The sequence below is a fragment of the Trachymyrmex septentrionalis genome, unplaced genomic scaffold (genome assembly GCF_001594115.1).
Source record: "Trachymyrmex septentrionalis isolate Tsep2-gDNA-1 unplaced genomic scaffold, Tsep1.0 scaffold127, whole genome shotgun sequence".
Lineage (NCBI taxonomy): Eukaryota > Metazoa > Arthropoda > Insecta > Hymenoptera > Formicidae > Trachymyrmex > Trachymyrmex septentrionalis.
In genome coordinates this window covers 1,206,812-1,222,872 of record NW_017304406.1, presented here as the reverse complement: position 1 = coordinate 1,222,872, position 16,061 = coordinate 1,206,812, and the positions used below count along the sequence as shown (strand labels likewise).

The 16,061-nt window shown below is 37.2% G+C and overlaps 1 protein-coding gene across 6 annotated transcripts in view; it reads left to right on the top strand.

Annotated features, from left to right (window-relative positions):
* Window positions 1-15,835, top strand: part of LOC108756428 (putative DNA helicase Ino80) — a 30,842-nt gene extending 15,007 nt beyond the window's left edge. For 4 of the 6 annotated variants that reach the window (XM_018500217.1, XM_018500220.1, XM_018500218.1 and 1 more), the window contains exon 27: window positions 3,504-5,055. In XM_018500217.1, the coding sequence (XP_018355719.1) occupies window positions 3,504-3,967 (464 nt within the window). In that variant the 3' untranslated portion in view covers window positions 3,968-5,055. Of the gene's footprint in view, window positions 1-1,492; window positions 2,040-3,503; window positions 5,056-5,871; window positions 6,162-15,229; window positions 15,480-15,652 lie in introns of those variants that run through there. The other 2 variants (XR_001939832.1, XM_018500222.1) reach the window with 2 other exon arrangements.
* Window positions 15,836-16,061: the final 226 nt, after the last annotated feature.

The following is a 16,061-nucleotide window of genomic DNA, read 5'->3' as shown; positions in this document are numbered from 1 at the left end:
ATATATATATATTATAATCGCTCTTTCGAAAGATGCATTATCGAGAGCTCTAAATTTTGTCGAGATAACATTGTAATTAAAAAAACCTACGTGCATAAACGCAAAAGATTAAAGTTAGATTAATTCAGTGCTAAACATTCTTTCATGCAAGCATTCTTTTTTAATATGATAAACCTATATCTATACTAATTTATATATTGAAGCATGTACCTGTTGTGTGATATTTATTAAGAATTTTTAGTTTTTTTAGTCGAGTATTATTTAATTTGTCAGCTATTATTTTCAAATGCAACTATAATTTCAGTTGTATTTCAGTTGCATAATCTCGACATCTAATTTCCCTTCTCGTATCCCAAAGTCAAATAAAAAAAAGAGACTACAGGGTACAGAATTACACGGACCCTAAGGGGTTGAATATTGCCGATTCGTGCCGTACCTTACCGTACCTTACTGTGTCATCTCGTCTGTCAGCTCCGTATCTTCTCGAATATCATATTTTCGTATCGCCATGTGGAAAGCATTCTCGAATATTTTTTCCTGTTTTATTTACAATTAAACAGCAGTTACAATTATTAATATTAACACATGAGGATAGTGATCAAGTTGATCTTCTCGCGTTTTCCAATTATTAATATTAACACACGATGAAAAAATTGTAAATTAAAAATAAAATTTATTAATATTTACTTGAAATATAAAGTTACACATTTGTGTAAGAATTTATGGATTTGATTATAGGTAATTTGTGATGGATCTTTGCTTTAAATATCAAAAATAAACGTATGAAACAAAGAGATAAATTAGTTTCATAGTTTTTAATTTGCATAGATTTAATATTATCCTATATTATAAAATAGAGTTCAGAGTGCATATAATTAATTATTTCACTTAACAGAATTTAATGGGCGGAAAGATTTGTAAGGTCTTGTAATCTCATTAAATAATTATTTTAATCTCGAGCTTTTTCTTCAAGTCTTTTAGACTAGTCAGACACGAATAGGAGGTAAAATATATGATGAAGGTGGTTTTATCGCACGAGATAATGGTAGAATAGGATGATAAAATAGAATGAGGCAAGAATAGGATGAGGCAAAAATAACAACATTCCGTAGAACATCTCCGATTCTTTATTTATCTTGTAAAGTTTTCTTTGCGTCGGATTCTATCTCGTGCGTGTATATATTAACTATAAACATAGTTTACAATTTAATTTGACTATAATGCAAATTGTAAATTAAATTATGGATATTTCTATTAAATTACCTTTACTTTAGATAGCGAGTACGTAATTTCATTACGTACTGGCATGCTAATTTTATATGAATCTGTTTAATGCAGAAGACACCAGTTGGATTTTTATTTTCATCAAAGACGTTCACGCAACTTTGCCAGTCAGACATTGTTTATCGAGAGTCGAGTTTTATTTTTTATAGCTTAATAATTGTAAAAAATAATATATTTCGAACAATAACTTCTGTTCATATTTTTACAGAATACAACGTAACATCGCATACGTGCATTTTTATGTCTGACGATTGGAGCATTATATTTCGACTTATTTATACGCGACATTTGAAGATTGCCAACTCAGATTCTTACGAAGCGTCTTCGGATTTTCTTCTCTTCCCAGTCAATACGATTCACGCATGGAATTTTCAAGGTGCATTATCACATCGCTTGCGAATGCGAGAGTCGGCAACTTTATAGAGACAGACGCGCATTTTCACGTTTTCCATTCCTCGTCCATTTCGTTAAGTGTCCTCTTAGACCATAGTGGGTGAAGAAGAACAGCTCGAGTGATCGGGTACGTGCTTCTGAATGCCAACGAAGCGGTGAGATAAAGACGAAACGGACAAAATACGAGATATCTACGAGATGAGAGCATTCATTTTCACGTGCATCGCTTCCCTTCGGAAAAATTTCCTCGAATCGCTTGTACTTGAGAACTCGATCGACTCGACTCGTGAAAAGCACGAGATAGGATCTTCCGTAGAATGCTTTTCAAACATTTGTTACGTATTTTAACACGTTATATCGAAGAACGCAACAATAACATTCTCTCACGATGCTCAAATAATACGTATTTGGGCATCGTACTTCGTCTCCTTATCTAAAAATCGTAGAAACTCATTTTGTATTTCTAAAAAAAATGTACTCTTCGTTACTCGTGGGAATTTTTTTCTCGATCTGTTTCCTTGGGAATATTTGTTAATTGTGTAAGATGTTTGTACAAACGCGTAAATAATTGATATTTTTTCCCATGGTATTTAACTTATGAGTGATAATTTGTCCGTTTCGCTCCTTTGCTAACTAGTTAACACCTCATAGTACACGAGTCTTGAGTGTGTCCTCTTTTTCATTTTTGGCCACATCGCCAGAATAATCGGTGAATAATCAATTAACTGGTCGAACCAGTCAATGTTAAATTCAGTATCGTGATGTCCGTGCATCTGCTTCGCCGTAATCATAAACATTGCATTCACCTCGACGTTAATATTTAATTATTGCTATTAACATACGTTTTCGTTCTCTCTATAAATCTCGAAGCACATCTTTTAAATATGAATTATTTTGTTGTTATTAAAAGTTATTTTATTTAGTGTTGAATAAGTTTCAAGTTTAGTAATTTTCATACTTATGACCATTCATTACAAATCTTCAGATTAATAACGTCAGAAGCGAAAAAATACATAATGAAAATTCGTGCAAAATATTAAAATTTATTTTTCAATAAAACGATATTTGCATTTTGATAGAGTGATACTTGTAAAATAGAATCGAAAACTTTCACGGAAAAAAACGGTTATGGTTGCCACGACCATAAGTCGTCCATCAAAATACATTTTTTGATTATAAGAACGATTGTGATAACCGTAAGATTAGCATATTTTAACGACTACGGCTGTTACGATATGTCCATTTTACGGTTATCATAATGAAATGTATCATCATTATAATAAGAAGATCCAAATGTATTGATGGGCGAAAATTATCATTATTTCCGGTTGTGGCAACTATAGCGTTTGCTTTTTTTATTTCAGAACAAAATAAAATTATATTTATCTCAACTCGACAGCTGTCGTAAAACTTCCGTGTTAAGCATAATTCAATTTTAAATATACGATTATTGATTACTGAAACATACGAAGAGCTTTCATTACATTTTACAAATTTATTGATTGCAAATGTTGTTTTTTATTTAAAAAATACATTTTAATTGATAGAATTTCTTGTATGTACATATTTTTCTCGTGACAATCTAAGATGTCTGCAGTGAGTAGACAAATTAATGAATTGGATTTTGATTGAATTAAAAAAAAATCTAATAAAAATCACAGACCCACGCGTGGATACATGCAATGTATATATGTGTGTAATTTTATTATATTTCAAAAAAACGGTATTTTGTCGAGCTATATCGAAACGAGTAGCTATTGACGCTGCACGGCAGCGTTATCAGTAGAATCTCCTCGATCGAAAGGGCGTACTTTTTTATGTCCTAGGGACTCCTGCGATTTCCGATCCTGTGGACGGGGATGGTCCCAGCACGGTTGGTCCATTAGGTCCAGTTGGCAGTTTGATACCTCTATCGGGACGCAGTGGAGCTGCAGGGATACGTCGTGGTCCTGGTCGGCCCCGATTACGGCCAACTGGGCCTGGACATCAGGGCTATCGCACCCCCCCTGGTCATCATCATAGTAAGAAGGTCCAGCGGCCGTTGCCAGTACCTATCAGATCTCATCAAACGGTCGCAGGTGTCAATCAGCAAAAAGCATCTTCATCGTCGCAGAAGCGTTCCGGCATGTCGGTGACTGGTACCTCGTCTTCGTTGTCATCTTCAGTTGCAGCCGCGAATTCGACACTGTTATCTTCATCATCGTCATCGTCATCATCCTCAATGTCGTTGGCGGAATCGCGACCTTTCGGATTTTACACGCAGCAACAGCCACGCGCAGGATCATCGTAGTTTTGCAGAGGAAGAATAGTGATTTGACTTGAAGCTCATCCTGGTGAGACAACGCGCAAGTCTTGCGACGTTCGGTAAGATGTTTTCAAGATATCTCTGCGTTTTCTCTTTCCGCCAGGTGCTGAAATTTCAAGCCGATTATCCATGGATCAATCAGTGAATTAATAGTGCAGTGAAAACAAATATTCTTGTGGCTCGCGGTTTATTTTTCGAAACAATTCAGACTCGATTAAAATAAATATATAACATATATTTATTGTGTCTCGTGAGAGTTTGACTTCCGCTAGTGATGTTTCTGTACGCGTGACTCGAGCATGTAATTCTGATAAATTGGACTCTCGTCCCGCCCCCTGTCATCCTAAATTGTAATTGTATATGAAAGGAGGCAGCGATTGACAATATTTATATAGGCACTGTTACGGTTACGATTATATTGCACAATTATATTTATTTTAGTTATGGCGTAAGAAATAAAGTGGAACTCGTCGTCGAACGTTAGAAAATACAATTGTCGATGTCAGTTAGGTACTTAATTCGATGCTTGCCTTCGAATCCTTTTATCGGATTCGTCTCCTCGGTTTTACAGCAATTTGGATCGTACTCCTCGGATTAAACGCGCAAAAATTGGAATTCTTGTGGGACACTTATCCGCTGCGGGAGTGAAAGAGGTCGATCTCTGTTATTAATCAGTCGATCCAGTTCTACATATGTGGTACAAGTGTAGCTCTCGTTTTTAATTGTAAGTGTACAATATACAGATATAATAGATAATCGACACGACGCGCGACGTGTCGTTGCGCGCACGTTGGCGCCGAATTCTGACGACGATCACCGACAGATCAGATCTCCGGCGAATACGTCGACGAAAAAGGAGACGGAAAGGCATTTTTGAATTTACCTTCTTCGTCTTCTTCATCGTTCGCTCTCTCGGCGTCTTTGTACATTGTTCATTAACGATAGCATTATTCCGTCACTAGACTCGGCTAGCCGATATTTTTTATGCATGTTACGAGACGTCGTTAGGCCAATTCAATTTGTAAAAGAATAGTATTTATATTAGCAATAAACAGACAAAAATTTCACCTTCACGAATGTTTGGCAAATTTTATTGCAAATTTTATACACCAAACACTCTGCATTTCCTTCCACCGACGACTGTTTTGACTGACTTCAATCGAATTTTTCTTGACAAAAATTTAATCAAGTACTTTTTCTTTCTTTTAAGTGTTTTAATAACACAATTTTTAATTAAGAAATAACAGTGAACTTTACATTTTTAACTTGATTTAAAATTGATTTATTTTTTCCGTCAATAAAACATGAAATATCCTGATTGACATAATTTCTATCTTTATCCGTTTTCTTATACTTCTACTACTTTCGATTCTCTAGAAACGTGGAAACTACTGTCGAGTGTGGTAGGAAGATTCTGTATAATAATATCTGATTAACAAAACAGCGTCCGAAAGCTGAAAGTGCCGGTTAATAGTACGAGTATGCAGCTGTCGGTGGAGCCGCGTCATCATCTGCGTGATTGGGATCAAGCTGAGAATCCTCAAGCGATGAATCCTTCGTACCTCGTGATTCTTTTTATCTGATCGCGCGAACTGCGAAAATCCCATGCGTAGCAACACATTTTTGCAATTAATTGGGGAATATCCCTTTCCTGTCGTAAGTCGGTTAGGAGTTCGTTGATTTCCAACTGTTGCCGTTAAGTTCCTCTAAAAACCGTTGAGTTCCTCTTGTGATTGAGAAATACACGGCGCGCGGTTCCTGTATATATTAATTTATTTAAGATTAATTTTATTAATTTAATTATATAAACAGATGATTATCATAGCATCAAGATATGCCACGTTAATTTGATTTATCTCGAATTTAATTTTAATGTGTGTCCATTATAGTTTAAACACGGAAGTAATTAATGTTCTACATGATTTTGCAATATAAACTGATGATAATTCAACTCACTTCATCGCACGCGTAACCGGTTTATCGTGGCCTTCAATAACAACAACAACAACAATAACAAGCAACAAGGAGTTGTACTCCTGTTTCAACGGAAGGTGGACATGGTGCGCCGACACAATAATTGCAACCCGCATGCCATCGACATCGTAGGTCGCAGACTTTCATCAAGGACGCTGTTATGAATATGGACGGACATCGCTCAATAGCATCCAAAAAATATCGGGTAAGTACAGTAAGAGAGAAAAAGGACGTGTGCGAAGGAGAGGACGCGACAGTTGCAGTTTAGACTGAACATAAACAGCAAAATTAAGTTATCACAACGACTTTCTTTGTCGCTTCCTCTCTTTACTGTAGCCACATAAAGTAAATACATAAAGATTGAACGTCACTATATTGTAATGTACAATTTAGTTATTAATTTGATTAGTATATTAATTTGATTATAGTAGAGCTAAAGGTAAATAGATATAAAGCGCCATATAATATCGGTATCATTGAACTCGAAACTAGAATATCAATTTCCGTAAAGCTTTTTACCTTTCTACAGAAAAAGAGATTATACGTTTCTACAAATGATTCATATTCCAAACATTGGTACTATATTGACAGACCGATAATCGTTACGTTTACACAATTGTACTAAATTTATCAATATCATTTTCTGTTTGTCGTGAGAAAAATTTGTAAATAATTTCGAAAATCGATATATCAATTATTTCAACATTCGGTGCTATTTACGATTACACTCTGGCTGCACGTCGCTCCGCGTCCCGCGCATTCTGTCACGCGAGAGAAGAGCAGGCTCCGTCCGAGGACCGAGACCTTGCGTTGCACCTGCTACTCTCAGGTGTACGGGAACGCGTCTTTTATCCAGTCGCGATCTCGGTGCATCTCTCTTCCTCTCGTCCTTTTGTACGCCCCGAACGAAAGGCGTACACGCGAGGCGCGCCGCTGTTCCAGGTCCGCGATTAATCGCCCGCGCACGCTCGACAATCCCAATCTAATTAATCTGATCATCTCACGCGGCAGTCGCTCCCTTACGTACGATTGTGATCGTAGGCGATAGATACGATAGGTAAAGTACGAAAATATTCCAACGCGTATCGTGAAACCTACTATACGTTTCAGCTCTAATTGCAATAAATTAGTTTTTATATTGTAATCTGATTTGACTCTATAATATTGACCTGTTTTTATTGATTTTATTCCAGTACGATTTTTTTCTCAAAATAATTTTAATTTATACATTTTGCTAACTCGCGTCTGCCAAGCCAAGCTCGAATGTTTAACGCCCATGATAAATGATGATCATATCGGGACGGCCCATATGTCATTTTAAGCTACTCGATACATCTGTGCAGTTAATTAACTCTTATATGGCAGTGGGATCGATACGCGATCGGGAGACAAATCGTGACTTGAACTTGACAGTCGCAGGTGCCAGTCTCAAAATGAGTTCTTTCAAGGTCATTATCAACCACACTGTATTTCCGATTAGTATTTTTCGTCTTGGGGTGTTTAAACAGAATTGATACGAATTGATAACCAAACTTCCTTTATGGTGCAAATCGATTTTCCCTGTGTTTCATTTTCAGTTTTAAATAATACTTATTTGATTCGTACTTACGAGAAAACGGTAACGGCGGGAAAATAAATATTCCAAATAAAATTCGGATCTATGAGATCACTTAATTAATGTTCCACGAATGAAACGATAGATTTGTATGAAAATTAACAGATAAATCGCAATGAACGAAATAACAGCCCGATACCTTCGACGACGTCAAATTAGCCAATTAGTGTCAATTATTATGATTGCGCGATTCTATCTTGTAAATTTATGATTCCAAGATAATCTAATATATTCCCCCCCCCCAAAAAAAAAACGTGTATCAATGTTAGATGTATGATAACGTGTTATGAGAATAGATAAAAATTTTTTCGACTTTTCGCCAGAAGCTAATCTCCAACGTTTCATCTCTTTCGCAAATTTTTGCTCAATTATTTTATCCGCGTATGTAAATCCGACCCTATAGAAAGTACGACGTCCTTGGGAGCGCGCGTTTCGTCTTTCGTCCAAGACGTTCCAACGGTGGGATAATTTGACACACGCACGGTATTGTGTAATTAGGAGGATAATTACGTAATTATGAATTAATATAGTACGCTGTATCCCTGGCTCTCTCTTCCTTCGATCGCATCGGCAAGCAGTCGGCCGTGCGAGCGCCCGAACGAACGAACGAACGAACGAACGAACGAACGAGCGAGCGAACGAGCGAACGTTCGCTGGCGTCGTCTATGCCAATTAGGCTCGGCGGCAGGTTGCCACGAAATTAAAGCTTTTATTTCGGCGTGCGAACGCACGAAATTAGCGAAGCGAAACACGAAACAAGCACAATGCCCCGCATATATTCCCTTCCTCATTTTCAGCTCCGCGAATGTGGCCGGCGATGCATCTCGCGTGTTGAGCTTCCGCACAAATGATGTATAAGTATATCAAAAATATCCACAGTTTTTAACCGTTGCATCACACATGCTGATCTCATATATTTTCTTCTCTCACGAATGTGAAAGAGCTTTCTGGACTCGTGAAAAATTCGGTAATCTAATCCATTGTACGATAATGGGAATAAAAATTAACGTTTCGTTATCCATTTGTTATCCGCAGCTCAGTTTAATATACATATATTACCGATAATTTTAGCTTTGCAGTTTGTAAGAACTCGTAGAAGAACGAGAACCCGAGACACCTGGCATTTGCCGCTGGCAAATTAGAGGATTTTGCGAATTTAGATGTGTACAGTTAGTACAGTTACTTACGTACGGAACAGGTTGAGCGCGTTCGCATTCGCGACAAAAAGCGTAGCTTACTCTCGCCACGAGACAATTAAAGACATCGTTAAGCCACGAGCGCGTTCTTGCGATCGCGAAATAATATGTGCGGGTTTTACGCGTAAAAAGACGCTAGGTGTGGGTCAATTAACGGCATCGTTAAGGCGTTGGGATTCCGTCCGTAATCGTCAAACGCGCATACAGATTTTGTGGAAAAAAAAAACGCGTTAGCAGTTTCCCTTTTCCATCGCTTTCTTCTTTACATAAGATTGTTTTTAACAGTCTTGCTAATGCTATGTCGCAATTTCTCGAAATGTACATTATATTGTATATATTTTTAATTTTGAAACCTAGTTCATTTCTTTGATGTAATAATACGGTCTTTGACGAAACGGAGAAAATTAATAATCGAGATCTGAAAAGATTTTGAAAGTATTTCGAAGAGTTTTTTTTTTTGGACAATTTTAAAATCAATTTCTTTTTTAAGAAAAATCTTGCATGTATAGATACACACACAATTATAAATAACAATAAATAAAGGGCAAAGTAAGAGTCAACACATTTCTTTAAAAAGTCACACAATTAAAAAAGTAAATTACAGATAGAGAAAAGTAAAATATATAGTAAAAAATAAAAAAATAATAAAAGCTCAGTTTAAATACAGATTGTTCATTACAAGTTTCGGCTAAGCACCGGATTGAGCCCTCTTCAGATATTAACTTATCGAAAAAAATCACAGTACAAATGAATTATCGTAAACGTTCGCATATTCATTGTATTCACAGTTCGGGTAAGTCTTGATGTAGGACTCGACATTATTCACGTCATTATTCGTCTCTTGGAAAAGTTCTAGACAGTTTTAGATAAAAAAGATAAAAAGACTTCTTACGACACAATTATCTACTATAATTTCTTGACAATTGAACAATCGATACGCGTGAATATGAAAATCATTGTCTATTATCTAAAGTGGATCTTGCAAGTTAAACCTATTTGGTTTTCAAACCCTACAATCCTTGATAAACTTAGCGCAACGTAAGAAAATTTCTCGAGAACTCGGAACGCTTGCAGTTCCTCACTCGGATATAGCCAGGTCTGAGGACGGGGACGTCGGGCAAGTCGGGCGTCGGTGGCGGCGAGGCACCGAGCGTGCTTCCTGCTGCTTGACCGGAAGTCGCGAGTCAGAGGCTCGGCTCTACGTAGGCGTTACGCTTCCTTACGCGTATCTACACCGTCTCGCTCCCAGTTTCGCTACCAGCCCGCCCGCTACTGCCTGCCTGGAAGTATCGTCGAGGCTCAAGGACATCATCGTTAGATTAGTCGAGGATATAGTAGTCACGTTTCATTCATAATCCTGAAAGTTTGAAGGATCGAGAGCTTAATCAAATAGGAGAATATTATTTCCCGCTTTCAGTCGATCTCTAGCTCGCTCGCAATCTTAAATCAATCTTCAATTATATAATGTTCAATGAAGAGTTCTTGTTGTAAGTAGAAAAGACGATAACTAGTAAAATCGTACGATTGTAAGACAGATGAATTATAATATCTCTTTTCGCTAATGTAGATTAATTTTAATTTCGGTTCGACTTACTCTTCATCCTTTCTCAATTCTAAGAATTAGAAGAAAGTGGGAGAATAAGTTGAATGATTAAAGTGATTAAAGTTAATCTACATCGATGGAAACGGATACGAATAAAATTTTGTTTTGCATTAAAATCCGAAATTCAGGCTTTTTGGAACTATATTTAATTTGAGTCTTTGTCGATTTATAAACTCGCAATATATAAGAAATAAATTTTGCTTACTATGAATTGCACGAAGATCTTCAGTGATAATCGAACCATTAAATTAAAACAAAAATCAGTAATTTGAGTTGAGAAAAACAATTTGGCTTTCTTCTTGATTGGCTGTTTACGATTCGTTAATTATAGTGGAATCACAGTAGAAGAAAATCGTACACGTCATAAACTATTATATATCACGGTTGATATTACGGTCGATCAACGTGCTTGTTCTTTAGTCATGATAGTTTCTCTTCAATGTTAACTCGTTACCTTACTGCGGGCATGAATATAGAACGAAGGGGAATGCCATGAAGGTGGTCTCAACCGTACATCCGGATGATATAAATGAAAAATTCAACTTCCTCGGTATTGTAGCCGAAAGAAATTTCTACCGAGAGATTTTTCGTCCAAGGAGCTGAAGTTTGCACATTCCATTATTTTTTAGGATTTATGTACTTTATAAACAATATTAATATTGACAATTAAAAATTGAGTCACACGAAGTTAAATTTTTTGTTCGATTTAATTGGATATTTATCGCTCGTTTGTTATAAAACATACTTTAGATATTCAATCAATTAAAACAATAATAACTTGTTATTAAGACCTTTAGCGAAATTTCTATTATACACACCTGTGATATACAGAAAAAAATATTCTGATTAAACCACAACAAAAGGTCCCAATAAGAATAACGTTTTAGAGAGATGTTTTATAATAGCAGAAGTTTTAGTTAATTTTATCAAAATGCCGTTCTTATCAAACCCTTTTGTTAGTCTAATCAAAACATTTTTCTCATTGTAGCTCCAGTTAAAAAATCGATTAAAAGTATCCCGAATACCGCGATCTCGTCGCTGCTATAATAAATGGTTTTGTCGAAACTTTCGTGGTCGCGTTGGATAAGAGTTTAAAATACGATGTGTCGGATTTCAGAAGGACGAACTTTCTCGATTTCTTACTTAGTTCGTCGGGCGAGGGAGGAAGGAAGAGACGAAAACGCGCGGGGAATCGTACGAAAGAATAATTTCCCCGCTGTCAAGCTCTTCGTGGCTCGGAAGAGAATTATCTTTCGGTCCGTGCACTCGACGGGGAACCTAATTTCAGTCTTCCTGTCATGGGAATGTGCGCACCCCCTCCCCCCCTCCTCTCCCCTATCCCCTTGTATTGTGATCTAAAAACACGTACCGCGCGATTCGAGAATAATAGTCTCTGCGGTGGAAACTCATTCCTTTGCCGTGCCAGTTCGATAACCCGCCTTGTTATCAACGTGATAACGTCAGACGATCAATATTTATTACAAATCAATAATAGTATCTTACTGTACCAAAACAGTACTGTACTGTACTGTTCCGGCAGTACAGTATTAATTTTAGTAGAAAAGTTTATAAAAATGGATTTAAAAGTAATATCCTTTTATTCGCAGTCCGAAACTTGTAATTTGAATTTAAACTGAGTTTATTATAATTTTACTTTTCTTTATTCGTAATTTATTCTTTTTAATTGCGTGACAATTTATAAAATGTGTTTTTGACTCTTACTTCGCCCTTTATTTATTGTTATTTATTTTATATAGAAAGAGTCCTTCTGTCCGTTAAATGTTTATTCGCAGCATATGTCTTCGTCTCCTCTTCGTACTTGGAGCTTATTCATCGATGTGCTGATAAATGAATTATCAATATTTTATTCGCTAATGATTCCTCGAGACTCTTCGTACAACGCCGTCAATATCGGCATATATGAGGCATATCGATCATCGCGCGAGGATCCCTTTGAGATTTCAATTCAAGAGATTAAATTAATTCACGTGCAACGACATAAGGCAATCGAGTTAATGGCCTCGTTTAATGACTGCTTCCACCTTGCTTCTCTTCGTGCACGATCCTCCGACGATGCGCCGAAGTCCTTTCGTGTTTTCCCCACTTGTCCGTTTTCGGGCAACGACTCGGATGATTTTATCGCCGTTTCCTTCGTCTCTCCTTCCTGCTTCCTGAGCATGCGAGCATTACTCGACGCCGATCGTTCCGCGAATACCGAGGTAAATTTCGTTACGGAAATTAACGATTCAACGCCGAACGTGCGTCGCCCTTGCAAATTAAGGCCTCGCCCCTACCCCGTTACACGTTACACGCCCGTGCGTGTAAAAAGCGCAATCTTACCTCGCCGGGCGTAATCTTAAATATGTATTCTCGTACGCGATAAACCATCCCCCCCGGCGGCATCAGATATGATATACACTGATAAACAAGTTAGACCTCTTCTTGACTTAATACCGACGCTTATGCTTGTCTATATCTTATGTAAACACTTATTTTAAAATCTCTCGATTTCACAACATCGTTAAAAGCGCATCGTGCACGTATTAAAATAAATAATGATTAAAGAATTTATAACGATTAGATTATTTAGGAGCGCGATAAAATTTTTTTAAAACAAGCTTTTTTCAAGTCATTATTTTTTTTCTTTTTGTCACAGACAATCATAAGAGGTGCATTTAAAGTCTTTATTTATTCCAAATATCTACTAAAAGATACTTATTGTTTGAAATAGCTTTTATCGTTTTAAAATATTATTATCGATTATTGAAAATACTTCTCACGAGAATGCTTGCTATTACATTTTTAGAGGTAAGACTCGATTAAAAAAAAATGTAGATTTACAGGACAGTTTCTCCTTTTTCTCGATATCACTCCCTGAAACCTCATCAAATTTTCGCTACAATTTAAATTCTCTGAGATAACTAGAGTTCATTTATACATCATTCTCTAGTCGGAACAATCGCTATACCGATGGCTACTTGTTTTATGAATAATTTATGAAGAATGTGCAACGAGCGTCGACGCGAAGCTAAAATTAGATACATCACCCGACTTCGTAGCGACTTTTGTCGTCAGCCTCGAGACGGCGGTCCCCGCCTTTGAAAGCAAAGAGGATTGCGCCGTCGATCGAGCACGCATTCGTGCAACGAAGCAGTGTCTCCCAACCTGTGCTACGCGGATTCACTTCCGGTCCCGAGGACCTATATCTTTGGAAAGTTCCACAAAAAGCCACGTAGACGTATATTAGCGTCACGTGAACCAAATCGTGAATCCCTCACTGATGTATAAGGTGTCTCGATGCAGGCCGGAAGTGAGTTTCGAAAATGTATATTCTGTCACAATGTGGCGCGTTGAGTTTGTTTAAAATGAACAGATTTTTTTTTTTTTTTATTATTAAGGAAAGCCAATTATACGTTTTCGATCCCTGCTATTTTATGTTCCCTTTACTTTTCAAAAAAAAAAAAAAAAAAAAAGGAGACGCAGATTAAAATTAGGATTATATCTCGTGAAAATTGAACTACGTCTCATAATTTGGCGAGGATTAATCAAGGATGATAACTGTAATAAAGTATCCTTTCGCGACGAGATAACATTCGCGTTTCGCGCTAAACGCTCGATGTGGATATGAGAGGGAAAAGCTCACGTTTTGGGAAGTCGTGGCGAGAAAGAGCTGATTAACGAGAGGAGGAAAATCGGGGAAAACGGCGGAGAGAGAAGAGAAGATGGGGACGGAGATGGGTAGAGAACTCGAGAGAGAACGATGGGAATTGGAAGTGGCGCGTGGCGATGCCGAATATACGTATCGGATGCCGCCAGATGTTGCGGTGAGGCCAGCTGCTGCGCACCTCCGCTCTGCCCTCCTTTGCTTTTCCTCGCAGCTTTTCGAGAGTGCCGAGCAGGTACACGCCTCGCTATATATAGAGTATAGAGTACTCGCGCCGTTGTTCACTGGTGGTATAAACGCCACTCGTCGATACGGTGCACCTTAATCTTGAATTTGTAACATCGACGCGCGTACGAAATTCGTCTTACCAGAGAGAAAGCCGAAGAAGAGATGTTCGAGGACCACTCCGATACGAAATCGTATGTAGATCGTGTCCCTTCATCTCTCTCGTCCCCGTGAGAATTTAGCCCGTTTTCGCCAAATTGTCCGTGCGGGCTTCGTTAATTTAATTCTAGTAAAATGTAATTTAAGCCATTTAACACTTAACGTTTCGTGCTCGTTAATTAGAACTCACTCGAATAAACTTCGTTCAAAAACTTCCGACTTCGTCGAAATTGCTTTAGGACAAATCCATCGCGCTGGACTGAGTGAATATAGAAACAGGGTTCGTGACCGTAACGAGAAGCAGCTGAGTTTACGTTTGATCAATTAATTATAGTCGGCATAATTGTACCTCGCGTGAGAGCGCCATCGCGATTCGTTGCCAGAACGCTATAAACGACATTTTAAATCTTTTTAAACACTTGAGAGAAATAACGATAATGATGGACGAAAGTCATATTAAATATGTGAAAACTAAAAGAAAATGATGTATTTCTGTCGAAATTACAAAGGCAATTTGACAAAACTTACAATATTGTAAGTTAATAACGCGAAAAGTTCTATTTCTTCGATATTACTCTTTTTTTCTATTTTTTTTTTTTTCAATATTATTTCTATAATATTATTTTTTAACTACATTGAAATAAGATGAAAATTAATTACGATATCTGTCAAATTCAAAGGGGACCGCAAATATGAATTAAATAAATTTCCTTTTAGCAAGAATTGAAAGTTACAAAATTAATACGAATATTATCGCATTGGATTATATTAATCAATTAATATTAATCAAAGACTTATCATGTTATTGCAGTGTCTTTATTGCTAGCAGCGCGAGCGACAGCCCTTTTCAAGTATTATTTGCTTCGCGAAAGTGAACGAGTTCTTTGGCGTAATGGGCTGGCTACCGGGACTCTTCTTCTCCTTCTTCTTCTCTTGCGAGCAAGCGCCGCGTTTATAGGCTTGTAATAAGCATCTTTTCGCGCTACGAATGGCCCGAGGGCAAGAATTATGGGGGATTCTTCTTTTCGTTCAAGCAGACTGCGAATTTGCGAGCGTCACAGGTAAAAAAAAAAATATATAAAAAAAAACAAAAAGAAAGAAAGAAACGAATCTAATATAAGTAGAATTAAGAATTTAGTAAAATTCAATTCGACTTAATGATCGAGATGGTAAATCGATTTCGAAATTGCATTTAGTTAAATAACGTTAACTCTTTTCGAATCCTTCCTTTCAGATTTACCATCGGATTTTTATAGAGAACGGGAAAAGGAGAGGCAGTTTCGTTCCGCCAAGACGCGAGCCTGTGGTCCTAGAAAGTAGCTGAATTCCTGAATACTCTAATTAATCCGCGACCGTGAAGCATTGATTGCATTTTATTCGAACCGCGGTAATTCGAATCTGCATACTCGGCATGGCAGAAGAGTGAGGGAGCCTTGAACAGAACTCTCGCGCATAACTAATACCTCGTAACTAAACGTAGAATGCAAATGGGGCGTGAGCGATGAACTTTGAGACGTTGAGAATGTTTTCTAAAACGTATTTCTTTGCGTGTACAAAAACAAATATAACGTTAAACATTAAAATTCCAACGTTCAATCAGCTTAGTAAGATTTTAGAAACCTTCATGGAAAATTATTATTCTT